The sequence below is a fragment of the Octopus sinensis genome, linkage group LG13 (genome assembly GCF_006345805.1).
Source record: "Octopus sinensis linkage group LG13, ASM634580v1, whole genome shotgun sequence".
Lineage (NCBI taxonomy): Eukaryota > Metazoa > Mollusca > Cephalopoda > Octopoda > Octopodidae > Octopus > Octopus sinensis.
Genome location: NC_043009.1, coordinates 22,088,691 through 22,112,265, shown reverse-complemented (window position 1 = coordinate 22,112,265; position 23,575 = coordinate 22,088,691). Strand labels below are relative to the sequence as shown.

The following is a 23,575-nucleotide window of genomic DNA, read 5'->3' as shown; positions in this document are numbered from 1 at the left end:
TATAAGTGGATTGCTATGCGTGATTTTTCAGTTGTTTGATCAAATGGGTTACCAAACTCATTGAATTAGCATATAAGTGGCTGAGTATCCCACAGACATGGATACACTTAATGCAATTCTCAGGTGGAATTAGTATGACACAGTATGACAAGGCCAGGCCTTTGAATTTCAGGTATACTCTGATGGATTTCTTAATAGGAGCAGGGGTGGCTGTGCAGGTAAGAAAACTGCTTTGCAACTACATGATCTCGGGATCAGTCCTGCTGTGCAGCACCTTGGGCAAGTATCTTCTACTGCAGCCCCAAACTGACCAATGCCTTGTCAGTGAATTTGCTAGACAAAAACTATGTAAAAGTCCACCATGTATATATGTACATACACACAAGCATATACATACATATATATATATATATATATATATATATACCGGAGTAAACACATAAATGTGAAACAAGGTGGAAAAAAGAGTACTCAAATACCAGTGGTAGCGTAATATGCTTTATTTAAAGCAAAATAAAGTATATATATATATATATATATACATACACACATGTGCATACATATATATATTCTTTTACTTGTTTCAATCATTTGACTGCAGCCATGCTGGAGCACCGCCTTTAGCCAAACAAATCTACCCCAGGACTTATTCTTTGTAAGACTAGTACTTATTCTATCAGTCTCTTTTGCCAAACTGCTACATTACGGGATTGTAAACGCACTGGTATCAGTTATCAAGCGATGGTGGAGGGACAAACACAGACACAGAAACACACACATATACAAACGATGGGCTTCTTTCAGTTTCCGTCTACCAAATCCACTCACAAGGCTTTGGTTGGCCTGAAGCTACGGTAGAAAACACTTGCCCAAGGTGCTTGCTCCTATTAAGAAATCCATCAGAGTGTACCTGAAATTCAAAGGTACACAATACTGTGTCATACGAATTCTACCTGAGAATTGCATTAAGGATACCTGTGTCTGTGGAATATACAGCCACATACATGCTAATTCAACAAGTTTGGTGACCCATTTGAACCATGTGGTTGGTAAGCATGTTACTTACCACAGCCATACCTGTGCCTATATATATATATACATACATACACATATAGTAATAAACAAATGGAAAAAAGACAGGTCAAGTTGAAAAACATACTAAATGCACAGACGAATGGAGAACAAACACAGTAGGTCACCAACTCCTCATCAGTTATGAGCCAGGTGGTAGAGTGCAATTTCATGCCATAACACACACACGTCTTTGAGTTTGCTACTCCCACACACACACACTCACACTATTTCACAACCATTGCTGTTTTGTTTATGTCCTTCTGATTAACCCTTTCGTTACCAACCCGGCTGAAACTGGCTCTGAGTACAAATGTCTTGTTTTCGTAAGTTTTGAATTAAAATCTTCCACCAGACCTTAGTCACAATATATGTTCCTAACACTAGCTGAATGATAAAGTTATTTTACTAAATTCTTTGTTATATTTAAAGTGATTGAAAGAAACACAGAGTATCTCAAAATAAATACAGTAACGAAAGGGTTAAACATTTTTGTCAAAAGAGATAAAATTACTAGACGTTCTGGGTTTGATTTGTCTGATCTAAACCTTTCAAGGTGGTATCCCAGTATGGCTGCAGTCCAATGGCTGAAACAAGTGGAAGGTAAAAGCTAGTTTCTTCAACCCAAGGTTTTTGTAAAAAGATACTTCCCCCAGGATGTCACAGTGGAATCAAACACTGGACCTTGAGTTTGCAAAACAAACTTCTTAATCATTCAGCTACATTGCATTCACATTAAATTTAGATGCTATCTTTTCTAATAATTTTTACTTTGACACCTCAAACCGAAGGACTGCTTGAAATGGCAGTCAAATCATACCCTGCATTTTAAAAAGTGAAAAAGTCATGTGTCCAGGATAATCTCAAATGAATATAGGTATTCAGATGTGACCATCTTATCTTTGTAGCTAAAACAAAGACAAGATGATCACAGCTATTTCCATAGGCTAACTTGTTCAACAGGAGTGACCAGGGGTTAAACATTAACTACTTTTACATTTAGATTCCTTTGATTTGTATTTTATTCGGATGGACACACACAGCCATTTCATGTTTAGAAAATCCTACTGTATTTTTGTTATGAAATACTATTAGGAAATAGACTGCCTGTGATCCGTTGGGTCACCGGGAAACTCAGTTTTCCAGTAACAAAGTTTTGTTTCATGGGTCTTTTCTTTTTCAGGTTATTTCACATGCTTTCCATGAATGTGACATCGAAATCACGCGTAAACGGCTCCTTTCCCCCCACCAGAAAAGGTAAGATTTGGCTACTATTTCTTGCACGTCCTGCTACCACATAACAGGTATGTCAGATCCTTTATTGCAAAAAGCTGTTACATAGTAGCAGGGCGTGCTAGAAATAGCAGCCAAATCTTTGGCGGTGAGATAAATGTTGAATGCACTCGAAAAAAAACCTAGGGAAAAATACTATTTCATACAGAGGTTACAAAGTTCATGATATATATGTGTGCATGTACATATGCAGATGTGTACATGCGTATGCATGTATGCATCTATGTGTGTTGACGCATCTGCAAGTATGTATATGTAAACATATCTTTATGTACTGATATGTGTGTCTGTTCAAGTTGTATATATGACTGTTACTCTGTCGAAGGTTGTATGTATATATATTTACTGTAAAAAAAACAAATCATATTTTTTCATTGTTAAATCAGTCTAATCAAAAGGTTAGAGTTTCTTCCCTTTCAGCATGAAGTTAAATTCGGAACACAGTTTTGGATATTTATACCTTAAACCCCAAATATCTCAATAACTACTGCTCCAATTTACGCAAAACTGGTCTCATTCCGTTCCTTTTTAACATTTCAGGGTAAACTTAATTCATAGTATTTTCCCATTATGCACTAGTTTGCCTGGGTAACATTGCAAGCAAGAAAGCAAGATCGAAACTGACTTTTAATGTATTATAGATTATATTCTTTAAAAATGATTAAAATAGTCTGTGTATTGTAAAAGTATAACCAATTTATTTATTGCACAGAAATTTTAACAAAATCTTAGGTGGACTTTGGTTGAAAACCACCGAAGTAAACTATTAAAAAATTATCGAATAAAAAATAAGCAAGAAGTTTCTTCTAAAGAAGAAATGTTTATATTTTACAACATATAATGCTATTAGTATACATCCTCATCACTGAACATCCGTTTTCCATGCTGGCATGGGTTGGACAGTTTGACAGGAGCTGACCAGTTTAAGGGCTGTTCAGTTCCCTGTCTGATTTGGCATGGTTTCTACAGTTGGATGTCCTTTCTAACATCAACCACTTTACAGACTGTACTGGGTGCTTTTTACGTGGCACCAGCACTTACAAGCCTGCAAGATTAGACAAATCCTTTACTTGGTTAAAACAAGAACTTGGCCTCTTGAGTGCTTTTAACCCTTTTGTTACCATATTTCTAGATTTCTGTTGAAGGCTGATGCCAGCGCCACCTGACTGGCATCCGTGTCTGTGACACATAAAAAGCACCAACTCATCATGGCCATTTGCCAGCCTCCACCGGCCCCTGTGCCGGTGGCATGTAAAAAGCACCCACTACACTCCAGCCATAGAAACACTGTCAGATCAGACTGGAGCCTGACGCAGCCTACTGGCTTCCCAGACCCCAGTCAAACCATCCAACCCATGCTAGCATGGAAAACGGACGCTAAACGATGATGATAATTCAATGCTTTCGATTTTAATAAATTTTGAAAACGAAGAATTTAGTGAAATCACTAATTACTAATCTGGTGTTTGGAAATATAATACAAAATTTTAATGGAAGGTCTTAACAGCAATCTCTTTGAAACAAGAAGTTTGTATCAAAATAAATAAAAGCTTTAATTTTTCCAGGGATTGAATGAAGAAAGGAGGTGGGGAGGGGTGAATTCTCAGCTATTCAATCAACCATCTATTTATAAATATATTAAAACATTTGTCTGTCTCTCCATCTTTTCTATTACTACTACTACAACAATCAGTAAAATTCTGATCTTGTCTGTTTTCTCCATTACCCAAAATTAATCCACCCTCTTTGTTCCTGTCCCTTTCTACTAAACACAGTTTGAAGTGGACCCTACAAATTTACTCAGTCTCATTGCGTGGCACCTTTAGCAGGTCTTCTACTTTAGAATGCAATAGCTATTGGATGCAATAGCTGGCAATTGAACAAAGTCCTTTGTGTAACTGTATATATGTATGTGTGTGTATATATATATATATATATATATATATATATATATATATATATATATAGGGCGACCTGCTGTGCTTGAGGAGACCTATTGAGTCAAGTACATCAACATCAAAAAAATCAAATGGAAATTGTAGTTGTGATACCTGTGCCAGTGGCACGATAAAAGCACCATCCATATGTGGCCAATGCCAGCGCTGCCTTGACTGGCTTCCGTGCCGGTGGCACGTAAAAAGCACCAACCAATCGTGGCCGTTGCCAGCCTCCCCTGGCACCTGTGCTGGTGGCATGTAAAATGCACCCACTACACTCACGGAGTGGTTGGCATTAGGAAGGGCATCTAGCTGTGGAAACACTGCCAGATCAGGCTGAAGCCTGGTGCAGCCTCCTGGCTTCCCAGACCCCGGTCGAACCGTCCAACCCATGCTAGCATGGAAAATGGATGTTAAACGATGATGATGATATATGAGTGTGTGTGTCTCTCCTTTTCTTGACATTGTGTGATAGTTGCAAGTGTCTGCCAGCCAAGTAATGCCATTCATTTCCATTATTCTGCAAGAACATCGTGAGGAAAAATATTACTTTGTTTGGAAACAAGTGAAGGTTAGCGACAGGAAGGACATCTGGTCCAAGAAAATCTGACTCAATAAACTCCATCCGACCATGCAAGCATGGAAAAGTGGACGTTGAAATATCTCATTTATTTCAATCATTGGACTGCAGCCATGCTGGCACACTGCCTTGAAGGGGTTTAATCGAGCAAATCGACTCCAGTACGTAAATCTGGCACATATTCTATCGGTCTCATTTGTCGAACCGTTACATATGCGAAAACCGACACTGGTTGTCAAGCAAACACACACACACACACACATTATATATATATGCGACAGGCTTCTGCATAGTTGCCGTCTACCAAGTTCACTCACAAGATATTGGTTGGCCCAGGGCTAGAAATAGAGGAGACCCAAGGCGACATGCAATGAGACTGAACCTTTAACCACGCGGATGTAAAGCAAGTTTCTTAACCATACGCCCAATATTAAGTACTTTAATAAAAGCTGTCATTTTTGCAGAGGGCGAAGGTAATACTCCCCATTGCCAATGAAGTGAACGAGATTCTAGAACACGTAGGCAAGACTTCAGCGGTGTTGGCAGGAATTTCTAGCCGAAATTTGTACTAACTGTTCCATCAATTGCACAAATCAAATAGAATGCCTATAATGTTTTGAGATTAATTTGAGTAACATCATTTTTATTATTTATGTTATTGATTTATTTTAATGATCAATTGTCTTTATTACAGGAGTCATGCCGGTTCGAATAAAGATCGCAATAACAGGACCACATGGGTTATGCGTTTTATGAAGATAGTATACCACATGGCAAAATATCTTGTAGTGGCGAAAAGAATTTTCGGTATCACTTTCCAAGTTGTTTTTGTCATAGTCAGAACTTCACACATGAAAAAGAGTTATATTAAAAAGGATACAAAGAATGTTGGCGGAGGTAAAGAATACATACACCACCCGTTTTTGGCGTAACAAAAACCCTAACCCTAAACACCGGGTGTACGTATTCTTTACTTTCGCCAGCATGTTTGCGTTATTTTGAGAAGAATAAACTATGGGAACATACTGACGATTTAACGCAAACATTTCATGCATCACTTTTAATAAACACCTTAGTTTAGTCATGAAAACATGCTAGAGTTCTAGTTTGGCTGTGACAAGAAAAACTTGAAAGAACACGGAAGATGTAATGCTGCTAAAATACATTTTAATCATAATTCTAATTGCTTGAATAATAAAATACATACTTTATGTTTATCATGATATTGTATTTCTTTCTGACTGAATACGTCCCACAGGTGGACGGTTCCGTCATCACAGCATGCAACAGCGAGGACCAAGTCGTCGTCTTTGGCTATTCTGTGTCGTGGCCCCAAAGCTGTAACGTGCACTTTTTCGATATGAGACAGAGAAGCGAGTAAATTGTAACTTATTAATTCATTACTCATTGACGCAACGCCCGAATCCACCGCCTGTTCTGCTGCTGTGGTCAGGTTATTTACTTTAAAAACGTTGAGGTGGTTGCGAGAGGCACACACAAATACACCAATTTCATTCCCGTCGCAACCATAAGACGTATACCAAGTTGGAGAAGGTGGTAAAAGACTTTCAAGCACTTTGCACGGCTGGTCAGCATACACTACGTCATTTCCATCAGCCATAGTTTCCTTTGATACCTTACTGGAACAGTAACTAGAAATCAATAATTTTGCCACCCTTCCTGTGTGTAGTTTCACTTCTGTGTAAAGAAGACAAGACCGAGACAGACTCGCAATACTTCACGCCGTAAATACGAAATAGCGCGCGCATATCACGTGTCTAGGCGGTGTTGACGACAAAACGTTCCCCCTGAGTGTCGTGTCTCAGTCCAACTTTGGAAGTCTGACAGAGATAGTGCTGTGACGATACTAAAACAAAACAAAACGGAATCATTATTTTAAAGATGGACTTTTATACTTTCTTTGGCCCTCTGTTCTTACTAATAGTTCTCGTAAATAAATGTAAGTACGATCTGTTGATTATTATAATTTGTGTGTTCGTGGGAGGTGCTCTGTCTTGTGTACGTAAACAGAAACGATACCTAATTTCAAATTAATCATTTGACCCAAGTGACTACTAACATTAATTAAAACCAAGATAATTATCATTTTATGGTGTATATATATATATATATATATATATATATATATATATATATATATATAAGTATAAAACAGCACACCTTAGTATTTTTGTAAACACTCCAAGGATTCCATTTAATCTTCTAAATCTTAATGAGTCAATGAGGGAGCCTGTGATTTTTATGACTAATAAACAATGAAACACCAAACTCAAAGATTTATTTTAGACATTCTAATATGTTGTTTGTATATGATCCCTTGTGTTTTATACTGGAGATCTTTGTTTACGTACATTTTTGACAACTTTATACTCCTTTTTTATATTAAAAAAAATCTACACCTATTGCTACCTGCAAATGGCATTTCCGTTTCTCTTGTTTTGATTACTTGAATTTGACAATGTGTAATGTCCATACTTTCGTTGGGGTGTGGTGTTAGCGATGTGGTATGTATTACATTGGAAATTAAAAACTTTTCCAGCATACTCTTTGACTTAATGGGGGTATTTAACTTGTTACTCTGTGATTCACCTGTAATTGTTTGCAGGTAACGAGTACATTCCGTACCAATACCAAAAAATACGGGATGGTTATGGTGGGGATGTCTTTGACCAAGAGACTGGACGTTCGAGACACACCTGGGGTAAACAATTACAAGTTATTATTATAATCAAAATATGTGGGTGTTGTTTCGTTTGATACTGTCCTAATTGTTGGCTAAATAGTCGTAGAATTAGATGATGATGATATGAAATTATTGTGTATAGTACTCAGGTGCACTACAGCTCATCAAAGGGGCATGTACAGTAAATAGATTTATATACAAAAGTCAGGAAAGTGAACAGTGTATGAGACATAATATACGTGTGCAGGCGTATGGACGTGGCAGATATTTCAGGTAATTGTAGTAGTGTTTCACACTTAATAAAGTTTACGCCCTTAGTTCAAATTCAGGTTTACAGTAATTGCATTTTACTTGTTACTTATTAGAATGGACATTTATCAAACAAGGCAGAAGCTGTTTTGAAGCAAATTGTAGTGTATGTAGCTGCAGTTTCTGTATTGAACATGGCGGGATTAATCTCTAGTTTAACACCCGGTCCCCAAAACGGGAAAAAAATAGGTAATAAGTGTAAAACAATGTGTAGTGAACGAATATGGAAAAAAAAAAAAAAGGTTAAAATGCGCGCTGACGAACGGTGGGGTGGGAAGAGACTCGGAAAATTCCCGATGTGAATTTTCCGAGTCCTCTCCCCACCTCACCCCGTTCGTCGACGGTAATTTTTTTTCATATTCGTTTACTACACATTATTTTACACCTATTTCACTATTTTCTTTCATTTTTGTAATCAGGGTTGAGTGGGGAGAGGACTCGGAAAATCCACACAATCAAACTCACAAGATCCTGTAGGAAATACGATATCAGCTACGCTACAATCCGAAAACCGAACTTCAACATCCAGACACAAAGATGGAAAAAAATAGTGTAATAGGTGTAAAACAATATGTAGTTAACGAATAGGAAGAAAAAAAAATGCGCGCTTTCGAACCGGGGAGGACTCAGAAAATTCACAAGATCCGATTTTTTCCCTCCTAACTTTCAGGAAGATGGATATCTTTTCATGGATGTGTGACAAGAAGCTTGCTTCCCAACCACATGGTTCTGGGTTCAGTCACATCGCGTGGTACCTCAGCCTCAGGCTGACCAATGTGTCCTGAATGCATTGCTCGGCCCGAGGCCATAGCTGAAGGCACTTGCCCAAGGTGCCATGCAATGGGACTGAACCCGGGACCATGTGATTGGGAAGCAAACATGTTATCACATAGCCATTCCTGAAAAATATGAGGGGGGAAAAAACGGATTGCGTGAATTTTCCGAGTCCTCTCCCCCACCCCCGTTCGTTAGCACTTTTTTTTCTTCATATTCGTTTACTACAAATTGTTTTACACCTATTACACTTGATTTTGTTTTGTTTTTTGGTGGCAGGATGTCAGTTAGGTTACCGGATCGTATGAATTTTCCGAGTCCTCACCCCACCCCCGGTCACAAAAAGGAAAAAAAATAGTAATAAGTGTAAAGTAATGTGTAATAAACAAATATGAGAAAAAATTTTTGCGCCGACGAACAGGGTGGGTAGAGGACTTGGAAAATTCACATTGGGAATTTTCCAAGTCCTCTCCCCTGTTAACAAAAGCTAAATCATCAGTGGAATAAAGGAAAAGATTCAAGTTTAGTTCCCATGCAGTCTGTTAAGAAAATTTTGCATATAAGTTTATCAGTTTTATTTCTTTCCATGTTCTCCATATGAAACACAACTTTTTAGTCTATTTTCTGTGTTTGCATTAAATGATAATTTTCTAAATTAATTCCTTTGCATTTTTCTATTTTTTCTATTGAATAAGAATTTTGCAATGATTTCACTTTCTCAGCATTTCTTTTAGTTAAGGCAACGAGCTGATAGAAATGTTAGCATGCTGAGCAAAATGCTTAGCAGTATCTCGTTTGTCTTTACATTCTGAGTTCAAAATTCCACCAAGGTCAACTTTACCTTTCATCTTTCCATAAGAGCCTCTGGCTGAAACACTTTTGAACATAGTTTAGTTCAATTAAAGATGACATGAGGCTAAACAAAGAAGAGAACTAATGTTTTGCTATCACTACATTTATGATAAAAACTTCAAGATATTTGTAATGACCTTAGTATAACAGATGATATTGTAACCATTTACCATTTTACAGAAATTATATATATATATCTACATTTATATTACTCAGTTGAGTAGTATACTCTTGGCTTCATGTCTACTGTTGCATTTGACAATATAAGTGACTCATCAGATCTACTGGTCAGAAGCAAAATAACTTCTTTGCAAATGTAAGTAAAAAGTAGTCTTGTTTGGTTTGGTGATTATATATATATGAGTGGTTGGTGTTAGGAAGGGCATCCAGCTGTAGAAACTCTGCCAGATCAGATTGGAGTCTGGTGCAGCCATCTGGTTCACCAGACCTCAGTCAAATCGTTCAACCCATGCTAGCATGGAAAGCGGATGCTAAACAATGATGATGATATATATATATATATATATATATATATATATATTTAAACAGAGAGAGGGGCTCACACACACAATGATGGAAATAAACCTGGATTCCTCTTATAGCCACTCTTAACCCCATGGACTTGGTCTTCAGTAAAGGTTTTGTATTGTAATCTCAAATCATTTGAGCACTACTAAGTACTTTTTCTATATTGAAAATCTCTAGATCTCATCTGTTGACTATATATATATATATATTATTTGATAGACACAACATATTATTTATGTGCTACTAATAGTTTCTTGTGCTGAGAGTATGCCAAATAATGAATTTTATGTTTAACATCTCAGAACAGTTATCAGGCAGTACATTTTACATATGTATATAGAGAGAGAGGTGGGGAGAGATAAATAGAGTATGTAGTTTAACGTTTTATAACATGTATAAATTCAGCATCATTATTTTCTTTCTGTGTTTTTTATGAATTTGAAAGGATGATAGACAAAGTTGGCCGTGTCAGAATTTGAACAGAGGACTTGAAGGGTTATAACTAAATACATTCTATGCTCATGTTCACCCAGGAGGTAGTTTCACCTTTCAGTCTTCCAGAATTGATAAAATAAGGTACTAGTAAGGAAGTCCTGGTGCCCATGTAATCAACTCCTCCTCCCACCTCAGTTGTATCTCTTTTAGACATCAAGGTTATCGGGTTTTTAATTTGTATTTGTACAAATTGTTTGTATCTTTGTTTATAACAGTTTGATGAGGTCAGTTAAGTGTAGAGATACTGCAGCCCAATTAATACAAAATACGATTATAAATCAAGTTTATTTACTTTCTATTAGCCAGTAAATTACTGCTGTTTAGATCTATTTTTCAAAATCTGGTCATGTAATCCTCTTTCTCATGTTAAGTAGGATAAATGTCAAATGTCTATTTCAAATTTTGTCACAAGGCCAGCAGTTTTGGGGGAGGGAATAAGTCAATCACATTGAGCTCCCAGTGTTCAACTGGTACTTATTTTATCAACCCTGAAAAGATGAAAGGTGGCTGTGTGGTAAGTAGCTTGCTTACCAACTACACAGTTCCGAGTTCAGTCCCACTGCATGGCACCTTGGGTGAGTGTCTTCTACTATAGCTTCGGGCCGACCAAAGCCTTGTGAGTGGATTTAGTAGACAGAAACTGAAACAAGCTCATCGTATATATCTATATCTATATATATATATATATATATATATATATATATATATATATATATATATATATATATATATGGCAAAAGAGACCGATAGAATAAGTACTAGGCATACAAAAGAATAAGTCCTGGGGTCGATTTCTTCAACTAAAGGTGGTGCTCCAGCATGGCTGCAGTCAAATGACTGAAACAAATGAAAGCTGACCTTGACAGAATTTGAACTCAGAATGTAAAGATGGATGAAATGCTGCTAAGCACTTAGCCCATCGTGCTAATGATTCTACCTGCTGACTGGCTTAGGATAGATGTAAATATGATAAAAACTGTTTTTTGCTGGCACAAGAACTGAAATACTTTTATTTTTGGATGGCAGCACTGAATTAAGCAAAAATATGTACATGCTTAGGGCATCAAGGGAAGCAGGGCACCACAAAAATGGTGTATGGTCTACAGTACAAAAGAAATCACTTTCAATTTGCTAAAATATTACTCTAAGTGGTTTATATGATCTGAAATATTATTTCAAAGTGTTCATGGTGTCATAGTGAGAATCTGATCAAAGACTTCGCAATTAAAAACAAGGAGAAAACTTTTCAAATATAAAGTGGAAGTATACAAAAATAAACATTATTTTCTATCTCATGGTTAGTTCTGTTTCATTTTGAAAAATAGGAATATATTGTATGGTTTATTATTGTTTATCTTTTGAATTACATATATATGGGAACAGTAAAATCTTTTAAGTGCTTAGAGCCTCTATGGGTCTTGATCTGTGTTTAATTTTTCTCTTGTACAAGCTGTCAAGTTTATCCTGAACATGCTGTGCAATGGTGACAAAAACAAATATATTCCAGAATTCACTATAACATCTTTCTTCTATTTTGTAGCAAGCGCCATCCGGTGTTATTCCTGTTCTTCATTCGAGAACCCAAATTGTGGAGACGCATTTGACTTCAAGTATGTGAAAGCTTATGCTTGCACAGGATCTTGTAAAAAGACAAGAGGATTATCCAAAAGTAATATATGAAAGTCATTTATCTAAAAACTCTCCTTTCATTTCTGCTTTTTAACCCTTTTGCATTCAGATAACTCTCTCAACTGTAATACTTATCCATTCACATTGTTTTGAATTGTGCATTTTATCAAAGATTAGAGATTTCAGTGATGTGAAGGTTTATTTTGACAGTGACATTGTAGGGTAGATCAGTTAAGGCCAATCTGAACATAAAACAAGTAGAATATATGAGCCAGATATGGCTGTTTTAAATGCTAAAATGTTAATAACTTACCAAATTAATAATGAATAAAAAGGAAATTCTAAATCAATTACCTTCTAAAAACATAACTTTAACTGACTCACAATCTATATAATTTTTTTAAGTGAGGTCTTTTTGTATATTTTAAACACCTAAGACTGCCCTTGGTTCAATTAACCAAATTTCCTATTTTAAAATGATCTAGATTAAAATCTTCCATCAGTATTTCATATTAATTTATGTTCCCTAAACCTATTTTACTAAATTTTAAATTATTTTCAAGACTAATTTAAACAAAAGCAGTGTATTTCAACAGAAAAATAGAACTGAATGTGTGAAATATAACTAAAACTGTTGAAAATTATTCAATTACTTGATTTATTTTTTCTCCTGATATTCTGAGTTGAGAAATTATTAGCATTACAATTATTATAATGGCCTGCTGTGCTTACCTTGGATCGTAGGGTGACCTGCTGTGCTTAAGGAGACCTGTTGAGTCAAGTACATCAAAATAAAAATCAAATGGAAATTATCGTTGTGATACCTGTGCCAGTGGCACGTAAAAAGCACCATCTGAACGTGGCTGATGCCAGTGCCGCTTTGACTGGCACCCGTGCCAGTGGCATGTAAAAAGCACCAAAACGATCTTGGCCATTTCCACCCTCCCCTGGCACCTGTGCCAGTGGCACGTAAAAAACAGTCACTACACTCACAGAGTGGTTGGCGTTAGAAAGGGCATCCAGCTGTAGAAACACTGCCAGATCAGACTGGAGCCTGGTGCAGCCTCCTGGCTTTCCAGACCCTGGTCTAACCGTCCATGGAAAACGGACATTAAACGATGATGATGATTGGTATATTCAGGCTAAAATCCTCATTTTCATTGTGATAATCATAGCGAGGGCACATGGCTTAGTTGTTTGGCTATTTGGCTCACCATCATAGGGTCATCAGTTCGATTCCTGGCAGCATGTTGTGTCCTTGAGCAAGACATTTTATTTAACATTGCTCCAGCCCCCTCAGTAGTACCTGTAATTCAAAATGAGTAGTACCTGTAATTCAGAGGTTCTCAAACTTTTGGGGCTACCGCCCCCTCATGGCCACATAATGCTCTCAGCACTCCCACTCCTATTTTTATGTATAAATAAATATTTTATATTTTACTAATTTATATGTACTATGGTAATGAAGGTTACGGAGAGGGTCATAGCCCAACTAATTAGAGAGAGAGTTAGTTTAGATGAGATGCAGTTTGGGTTCGTGCCAGGGAAAAGTACCACTGATGCTATATTCCTGGTAAGGCAGCTGCAGGAGAAATACCTAGCCAAAGATAAGCCCCTGTACCTGGCTTTCATTGACATGGAGAAAGCCTTTGATAGGGTCCCCCGGTCCCTTATCTGGTGGTCAATGAGGAAACTAGGGATAGATGAATGGCTGGTGAGAGCCATGCAAGCCATGTACAGAGATGCCGTAAGTAAGGTTAGGGTTGGCAACATGTACACAGAAGAATCCAAAGTAGAGGTTGGGGTCCACCAGGGTTCAGTACTCAGCCCCCTCCTATTTATCATAGTCCTCCAGGCAATTACGGAGGAATTCAAGACAGGTTGCCCCTGGGAGCTCCTCTATGCTGACGACCTTGCTCTAATTGCTGAGTCACTAAAACCAAAGTACTAATAAGTAGGAAGGTAGACAATCCACAAATATCTTCAGGAAGATGGCCCTGCTCGATCTGTAGAAAAGGTGTAGGTAGAAACTCTATAAGATGTACCCAGTGTAAGCTATGGACACATAAGAGGTGCAGCAATGTCAAAGGTAGGCTAACTGGGAAGATAGTTTTTGTATGTGGCAGATGCTCGGGAGCATTAACCTCCGAAAATCTGCAGAAAACAACTTCTGTCACTTTCCAGGGGAAAAAACTAGAAGTAGTTGATAGCTTCCGTTATCTAGGTGACCAAGTCAGTAGTGGGGGTGGGTGCGCTGAAAGTGTAACTGCTAGAATAACTGCTGGTGACTAAAGGCCTCTCGCTCAGAGTAAAAGGCAGACTGTATGATGCATGTGTACGAACAGCCATGCTACATGGCAGTGAAACATGGGCCGTGACTGCTGAGGACATGCGTAAGCTCGTGAGGAATGAAGCCAGTATGCTCCGATGGATGTGTAATGTCAGTGTACATACTCGACAGAGCATTAGTACCTTGAGAGAAATGTTGTACCTAAGAAGCATCAGTTGTGGTGTGCAAGAGAGACGATTGCGCTGGTATGGTCATGTGGCGAGAATGGATGAAGATAGGTGTGTGAGAAAGTGCCAATCCCCAGCAGTTGAAGGAACCCATGGAAGAGGTAAACCCAGGAAAACCTGGGACGAGGTGGTGAAGCACGACCTTCGAACTTTAGGCCTCACTGAGGAAATGACCAGCGACCGAGACCTTTGGAAATATGCTGTGCGTGAGAAGACCAGGCAGGACAAGCGAGCCCAGCCCACTTATGCATGCCTTTCCTCCCTTGGACACAAGGACCTGTTGAGGCAAGCGAAGTCGATATAGAACCTCATCCGACGACAGGCACCCATGCCAACCCCCTTTGCTTGCGAAGACATGTTGGGGCAAGCGAAATCGAAATCGAATTGAACCAGCCAGGATCCCTGGTCTGGTGGTATGTAAAAAGCACTATCCGACTCGTGGCCGATGCCAGCGCCGCCTCGACTGGCTTCCGTGCCGGTGGCACGTAAAATACACCAATCCGACCGTGGCCGTTGCCAGCCTCGCCTGGCACCTGTGCAGGTGGCACGTAAAAAGCACCCACTACACTCACGGAGTGGTTGGCATTAGGAAGGGCATCCAGCTGTAGAAACATTGCCAGATAAGACTGGAGCCTGGTGTAGCCTTCTGGCTTCCCAGATCCCCGGTCGAACCGTCCAACCCATGCTAGCATAGAGAACGGACGTTAAACGATGATGATGATGATGATGATGATATGAATCATTTGATATTTAATATAATATTATATAATTTGTATACAATACTATAATAATATTATAAATTCATAGCATCCCCCAATCCACTGCCTTCCTCACAACGCCTCCTTTTTCTTTACTGCCCCCTTAGGCACCAGCGCCCACCTGGACTGTCTCAACACCCACCGGAGGGTGGTAGTGCTCGCTTTGAGAACCTATGCTGTAATTCAAAGGGCCGACCTTGTTACATTCTATGTCACACTGAATCTCTCTGAGAACTATGTTATGGGTACGCACAGCTGTAGAATGCTCAGCCACTTGCACGTTAATTTCACAAGCAGGTGGTTCTGTTGGTCGGATTAACTGGAACCCTCATCGTCATAACTGACAGAATATCAGTTATTTAGTGATAATATTTCAGTCATTGTATCTTCTGACTCTTCTCAGGTACCTACCATATTTGGTAGCATTCTTTAAATTGTATTTCTTTATCATCTATTAGTTAGTCCATCACTTTCTCCCTCTCTCTCTCCTACCTCACCTCACTAGTGTGGCTAGAGGGGTGTGGCACCACTTTTGGGTTTGCTGTAGGGGGCTCAGGGGCAACAAACTGAAAGGCAGCCGCCTAGGACAGCACACACTAGCTATGCTAATGCCTCACCTTACTTGTCTCCTTAGTCTTTACTCTATTCTCTCTATCCCATGCCTAACTCTCTCTCTCTCCCTCTTCTCTCTCTGTCTCTCCAGCTATCACTTGAGTCCCTTTCTCTCCCCCCCTCTCTCTCTCTACTTCTCATTTTTCTCATTACAGACAATGACGCAGAAGTAAATAGAATGTGTTCCTCGCTAGAAAAGGATTCTTGCTACTCTTCAACTTACAACGACATTGATGTCACAGCTTGTGTCTGCAACACAGATTACTGCAATTCAGCACCACTAAAACACGTCTCCAGTATCACTTTAAATTTTTGTCTGGCCACTCTTACATATCTCCTTCTAATACATCCATGAAAATCAGATTTTGCATTCCATTCATTTGATTTCATATTTAATTCATATCACATCATGTCATACCAGAAGGTGAATGGTAGAGACAATTAATAAGCACTTTCTTCAAATCAAGCTCTTAGAACACAACCAACTCCTGTTTAATATATTTGACTGATTCTATAAGGCAGTGAGCTGACAGGATCATTAGCATGTTGGACAAAATGCTTAGCATTTTGTCCGACTTCATGTTGTGAGTTTAAATTCTGCCGAGGTCGACTTTGCCTCATCTTTTCAGGGTTGATAAAATAAGTACCACTTGATCACTGGTGGGGTCAATGTAATTGACTTAACCCCGCCCCAAAATTGCTGGCCTTGTGCCAGGACTTGAAACCAATAGATACCACTGATTCTAACCACAAGCACTACACACACATTCACATGCACACATACATATTATATATAGCGCTTACTGTTAGAATCTAGCAAGCACAATCGGCAAATCAGAAGTCTATGGTTGTAGGTATTTTATTTCCCTTCACCTATATTGCTAATATCCCTTGAGAAACACTTACACATTCCAAAAGTACCTGTAACCTTATAACCTAAAAAAATTAACAACAGTCTAGGTGGGGACTGTTGAGTGAGAGGTAAGCTTCCAAGGAAACCATTTCATGATTTGGCTTTGTATTATTCTCAATTATAATCATTTCACATTTACTTATGTCAAAGATGCCCTTTTAGCCAAAACATCTACAGACTTGTAACCATGAAAGAAATCAACGTTTGACTGATGTTTATCTGTTTCTGTACAATTTTTTTTTATAGTGTTAACTTGCCCTGAGTTTTGAATTGTTAAAACAACTTATCTGAATGAAGACTTTAACATTTTGATCTCTGAGACAAACTAATTAATATGTAGTTTGACCATTGTTGTATGCTTTTTGTTATCACTTGATAACATATTTTTTATGCTTTTACATGGCTGTGTTAAGAGACATGTGATGCTTAACCCAAGTGGTTTCAAGCTTGGTTCCACTGCCCAGCAACTTGAGAATGTGTCTTCTATAGCTCCAGGCCAACCAGTGCCTTGTATATTAATTTGGTTGGCAGAAACTATATAGAAGCCTGTCATGCACGTGTATATGTGTGCACATGCATATGTCTCTGTCTGTGGTTATCCCCACTCTCCATTGCTTGACAGCCAGTATTGGTTCATTTACATCCCTGTAACATAACAGCTTGGCAAAAAAGACTGATAGAATACATACTAAACTTTTCAAAAAATAATTAATTCTGGTGATTGATTTGTTTGACTAAACCATTCAAGGTAATGCCCCAGCATGGTCCCAGACCAGTAACTGAAGATAAAAATAAAGATATATAAGTGGAAATATCCTTTTACTCTGAGTAATTCTTGGTCAGTATCAAACTTTTGCATTTTTGTTCTTTTGGGAAGAACAAACCTGACTTGTTGGAGCTTGTTCTTTGCCAGGTTATTAACCAAAGCCAAACATGACAGACTGAATGCAGAAACAAAATGAAATGACTCAACCAGGGATCAAACCTTGTCTGAATCACAAACTCAAACTTCCAGGAGCTTAACCACACTATTCTACTGTTCTCACCCATTTATTTACTTTTTTTTTTTTATCTAATATAGCACATTTCTACAAGCCATGTTTTAAATGCTTAGAATTTTCTTCTTATTTATTATTGTTTACAATGTTGGTAAATTGCTCCCTTAATTATGATAACAAAGGTTCCCTTTTAAAATTTATATATTGGTGATTTCTAAAGACCCCCTACCAAAACAAAGAAAAGACTTGATTACCCCCTCCAAATTGTATGTTTTCAATTTTTTAACAACTCATTTACTGTTCATTTTCTGTGTGTTATTCTATGTACTGTACATGCACTTTTGGCTACCTTTCCTGATGTGTTGTAGTATCCCTGAGCATACTATAAGTTTATTATTATTATAATGGTTGTTAAGGCAGAAAGCTGGCAGAATCGTTAGCATACCGTGCGAAATGCTTAACAGTATTTCATCTGCCATTCTGTGTTCAAATTCTGCTGACATCGACTATGCCTTTCATCCTTTCAGGGTCAATTAAATAAGTACCAGTTATGCACTGGAGTCAATGTAATCAACATAATCCCTTCCCCCAAATTTGAAAGGATTATTCTAATGGCTGTTGTGACATCCTTTAAGCTTTAATCTTTACACCCTGATAAGTTTCAGTCATTGAATTATATCACCTTGTTGATGCAAATCCTTCAAGTTTTCTTTGATTTAATGTCCCAAAGATACCTTCAATAAACCTGGCTCAACTAGTAATGCCTCTTGATTTTTGAATGGCTTAGAAAATTATTTTAAATATAAGGTTATGAGCTCAAAATTTGATACAGCCTTTGCTTAAGGTTCATTACTCCTGTTCTTCACTTTGGTTTTCTGTCAAAAATAAGGAAATGAGACTTGAATGTTAAAAAAAAAAAGTATGTAAAGCAGTTTTTTAAAACAAGGTAAAAAAAATGAGGCGAGGTATTTGTTAGGCGGTTGTCTCCAGTTTGTAGGACACAATTCTTAGAGACTGCTTGCTTCTTTCTGTTCAGCTCAGCTCAGCTAGCAACAACTACCACGCTGACTTCAAAACTGAATAGTTATCAGTAACAAGAGCAGACATCCAGCTGTAAAAAAACTGATGCTTGTATGGAAAATAGCGGGAAAAAATACAAAAAAAAACGACCCTTTGAGCTACCTGTTTATAAAGGGAAGTAACTTTTGACACCATACATATTATGTCAACGATATTAACGTTTTTGATTTTCCAAAGCAGAGTGAATGACGGGAAAGAGAGTGACAGAAAAGATATCTCACAGTATCTGATTACAATCTGAGAAATAAATGAACACCACAACACCCTATCCCATTTTTCTTACAAGAAAGAAAAGAAAACAAGCAATGGCCATCCAACTTGTCAGAAGTACCAACTGTACATCACTCAAATTAGACCATACCATTCTATACATATGCTCTCACATACATACATGCATGTATGTAAAAGACACTTTGGATGCTGTAGTCTTGGATGACATTATGTCTGAATATTATAATGATGTTGAAGGTCATGGATGGCAATGCTTTGACTATAGGCCAGTTTGATAAGCCTGATCTCAGGTTAATTGTAATAGTATATATAATGTTGGTTAGGGTCTTCAACTCTAAAGTAACTGTTTCAACAATTCCAGTACAAAAATTTGAAGACCTATATAACCCCATGCTTCAGAACTAAAACATTTAAGAAAAGTTTTTTGCCAGTTCCGCAAAAATGCTACAATCTGAACCTGAAGTGCCATGGCACCATGACACTATGCTACAGCTGTGTCTACGTTCATGCAACTGGAGTTATTAGACCAATAATATATATATTCTCTGTACTATAGAGCCAAAATATCTATTCTGAAATTAATAACTAATATTCACAAAGGGTTTTTGTTTAAAAAAAATATTATAAATGCATTTAAACTAATGTTTCTGATTGTTATGAAATACGGAAATAGTATAAAAACAAAATACAGCTGTTTGATGAAGGAAAACATGGGATCTTATGCATTTTAGGGTCCTGTTTGTTGATTTAAATGACTTTTATAATAATTTAACTCTTGAATAAAATTTTGGTCAAATCATAGTGGTGTGTGTATATATATATATATATATATATATATATATATATATAAACATTGTCCTAAACATATTTTTTAAACCTTAATACTAATTTTGGCGTGGAACACACCATACAATTTACAAAAACCATGAGACCCATCACGTATATTGTATAGAGAACACTGCCGCTCAAATTTTAATGTGGTATACTTTTTTATGTATTTTTTTTTCTTTTAATATTCAAAAACAAAAGTGATATAACTCATTATTTTGAAAATAGCGATTAGCATTTGCCACATAAAAAATATTTTTTCTAAATTTTTATCAAAAAATGCCTTATCTGGTGAAATCCCAGAATTTTTTCACGGGATCCACTTTGAGAATCTGCCTTGGAAATGTTTCTATGCATAACGCGATTGAAATGTAAGGGCGATAATTCTTCACGATCAACTCCCAGTTGTAGTAGACCAAGATTATTTCGGGAAATTAATCGAAATTGTCAAACGAGAAATTGCCTTAGATTTTAATTTTGTATTGTTAAATAAATTTCTAAAACAAGTCTTCATGAAGGCACAGCAACATAAGAAGGATATCAAGCTAAATATCTTAACTTAATTTCATTCCTTCTCGTAGAGATCAACTTGGTCTTTCATACCTGCATTCACATATTCACTAAACTATACACAAATTGAAAGATTTGCCTTGAACTTTCAGCTATATATCAATTTTGTGTAGAGATATTATTTATTATACATACTCTTTCATATTAACAAAATGGTTTTTAATGAATTTATTATGATAATGTTATATTTTGTCTATCTATTAATCTTTATTATGTAGCTAGCTTTTCCATTGAATAAACTTTTCCATTAGAAAAACTATGCTTTTTTTGTTTTTGTTTTTTGTTAACAACTCATCTATGTGTGTGTGTGTGTATTTGATGACATAAAAGATGCACAGATATATCATAAATAAAGATATATCATAAAGGCGTTGAGCTGGCAGAAACGTTAGCACGCCGGGCGAAATGCGTAGCCGTATTTCGTCTGCTGTTTACGTTCTGAGTTCAAATTCCGCCGAGGTCGACTTTGCCTTTCATCCTTTCGGGGTCGATAAATTAAGTACCAGTTACGCACTGGGGTCGAAATAATCGACTTAATACCTATGTCTGTCCTTGTTTGTCCCCTCTATGTTTCGCCCCTTGTGGGTAGTAAAGAAATAGATATATCATAAATAAATGTGCCCTTTTAAAGCCTAGCCAGGCTCATGGGCCCGGTTTCTATGGCGTATGTTTGCCCCAGCTGGATGGGACGCCAGTCCATCGCAACATTACTCATTTTTGCTAGCTGAGTGGACTGGAGCAACATGAAATGAACACAACGTGTCACCCAGTCCAGGAATCGAAGCCACAATCTTACGATCATGGTGCTGACACCCTAACCACTGAGACACGCGCCTCCACACAGATATATTATATGCATCTCAATTTCAGTAGCACATATTGAGGAAAAAAAACAGTTTTAAATGCATTAAAAAATGTAGTATTTAAAGCAACTTCACATATAAAACCCTGAGTATTCCCCACCCACCAACCATTTAAAAAAAAAATATTTTGAGACATTTTAGGGGAACAAAAGTATGCCTTGTATGCATTCCAATGCAGTAGTTTGTATTTATGTAATTTACTTTTAGTTTGATAAGTGCCATGGAAAACCTTTGACCCCTGTATCACTTTGTAGCTTTTGCTGACTAAAAAGGAAGAAAATATTGTTCTTATATGGCTGTGTGGTAAGTAGCTTGCTTACGAACCACATGGTTCCGGGTTCAGTCCTACTGTGTGACACCTTGGGCAAGTGTCTTCTACTATAGCCTTGGGCCTACCAAAGCCTTCTGAGTGGATTTGGTCGACAGAAAGTGAAAAAAGCCCATCGTATATATGTATGTGTGTGTATATGTTTGTCTGTCTGTGTTTGTCCCCCCAACATCGCTTGACAACCAATGCTGGTGTTTTTACATCCCCATAACTTAGCAGTTCGGCAAAAGAGACCTATAAAATAAGTCCTGGGGTTGATTTGCTTGACTACAGGCGGTGCTCCAGCATGGCCACAGTCACATGACTGAAACAAGTAAAAGAGCTATATATTGTCAGTTTTCTGTTTAATCCATGTATGTGTGTGTTTGTCCCCCTCCTTAGCTTTTGATAACTGGGTAGGGTGTTTCCCTAACTTAGCAGTTTCATAAAAGAGACCAATAGAATAAGTATCAGACTTTAGAAAAAAATAGGTGCTGATAGCGATTTGTTCAACTAAACCCTTCAAGATGATGCCCCAGCATGGCCACAGCCCAATGACTGAAACAAGTAAATGATAAAAGATAAGATTATATAAGTACAAGGTTCATTTTCTTTTAGGTAAAAGTGTTAAATGAATTGAAGCAATCCCCCAGTGTATTACTGATAACTTTTTATTGATCAAAAGAATGAGAGCAATATAAACTGCTTATAAACTGGAGTAGAGCCAACTGATGGCAATTCTTGCTGCTAAAAATAAATATATCCAGTTATTCAGCTGAGTAGCATCTCTGCACAGCCAGTAAATTGTTTATTGTCACTATATACTTCAGATGGCCCAGGCCAGTTTCATGTTAGAAGTGATGTGACTTTGTTGTGCTGACAACCTGCAATAATGATGAAATGCACATCTGTCACTCTCACAGTTGTGCTTTGAAGCACATCTGTAAACGTATCTTTTCACAGACAAACACTGCAACTACTGACTTTTCTATGATACACATACAGTAAATTATATATCATATTGGGCAAAGATCAAAGAGCTGCTACTTCTGTTAGTAACTAAGAGCCTCTTCTTCAGAGTGAAAGATTGTATGATGCTTGTGTATGAACAGCTAATACCACATGGGCTGTGACTACTGAGGATGTGGGCTGTGCTCTGCTGGATGGGTAAGATCAGTGTGCATATACAACAGAGTGTAAGTGATTTGAGAGAAAAATTGGCTGTATGAGGCATCAGGTATAGTGTGCAAGAGAAAAGACTATACGGGTATGGTCATGTAATATATATAGATGAAGAGAGTTGTATCAAGAAGTGCCAATTTCTAATTGTGGAGAGAATGTGTGCAAGGGGCAGACCCAGCAAGATGTGGGATGAAGTAGTGAGAAAGGATTTTGAGACACTGGGTCTCACTGAGCAGATGACAGGGGACTGAGATTTCTGGTAGTTTGCTGTGCTTGACAAAACACAGCAAGCTAAGTAATATCATGGTTCTTCTTGCATACAGGCTTGTATCCTTCTTCCACTGAGTGATCCTAATCTTGCAAGCTCATGGGTGCTGGTGCTATATAAAAGTACCTGTCCTGGTGTTGTATAAAGCAGGACAATGCCCCATGTCACAAGGCTAAGGTGGTCATGAACTTCCTCAAGGCTGTAAAGGTTATTGTTATGGATTGGCCTGCTCAAAGCCCAGATCTCAATCCTATTGAAAATGTATGGAATATTCTA

General features: G+C 37.6%; 2 protein-coding genes across 2 annotated transcripts in view; one reads left to right on the top strand and one right to left on the bottom strand.

Moving 5' to 3' along the window:
• The window catches only part of LOC115218598 (gem-associated protein 5), a 93,585-nt gene extending 86,952 nt beyond the window's left edge, over positions 1-6,633 (bottom strand). The window contains exon 1 of the mRNA XM_029788494.2: positions 6,089-6,633. Coding sequence (XP_029644354.2) covers positions 6,089-6,502 — 414 coding nt within the window. The 5' untranslated portion in view covers positions 6,503-6,633. The remainder of the gene's footprint in view (positions 1-6,088) is intronic.
• Positions 6,634-6,662: 29 nt separating this feature from the next.
• On the top strand, positions 6,663-16,476 carry LOC115218462. Its single transcript, XM_029788293.2, has 3 exons — positions 6,663-6,841; positions 12,084-12,212; positions 16,215-16,476. Exons 1-3 carry the CDS (start codon positions 6,784-6,786, stop codon positions 16,412-16,414), a joined length of 387 nt encoding a protein of 128 aa, XP_029644153.1. The 5' UTR covers positions 6,663-6,783; the 3' UTR covers positions 16,415-16,476.
• The last annotated feature ends 7,099 nt before the right edge of the window (positions 16,477-23,575 follow it).

Coding starts and splice junctions, on each gene's coding strand:
- LOC115218462 (XM_029788293.2), top strand. CDS start 6,784: ATGGACTTTTATACTTTCTTTGGCCCTCTGTTCTTACTAATAGTTCTC. Junction 6,842..12,083: donor AATAGTTCTCGTAAATAAAT/GTAAGTACGATC, acceptor TCTATTTTGTAG/CAAGCGCCATCCGGTGTTAT. Junction 12,213..16,214: donor GACAAGAGGATTATCCAAAA/GTAATATATGAA, acceptor TTCTCATTACAG/ACAATGACGCAGAAGTAAAT.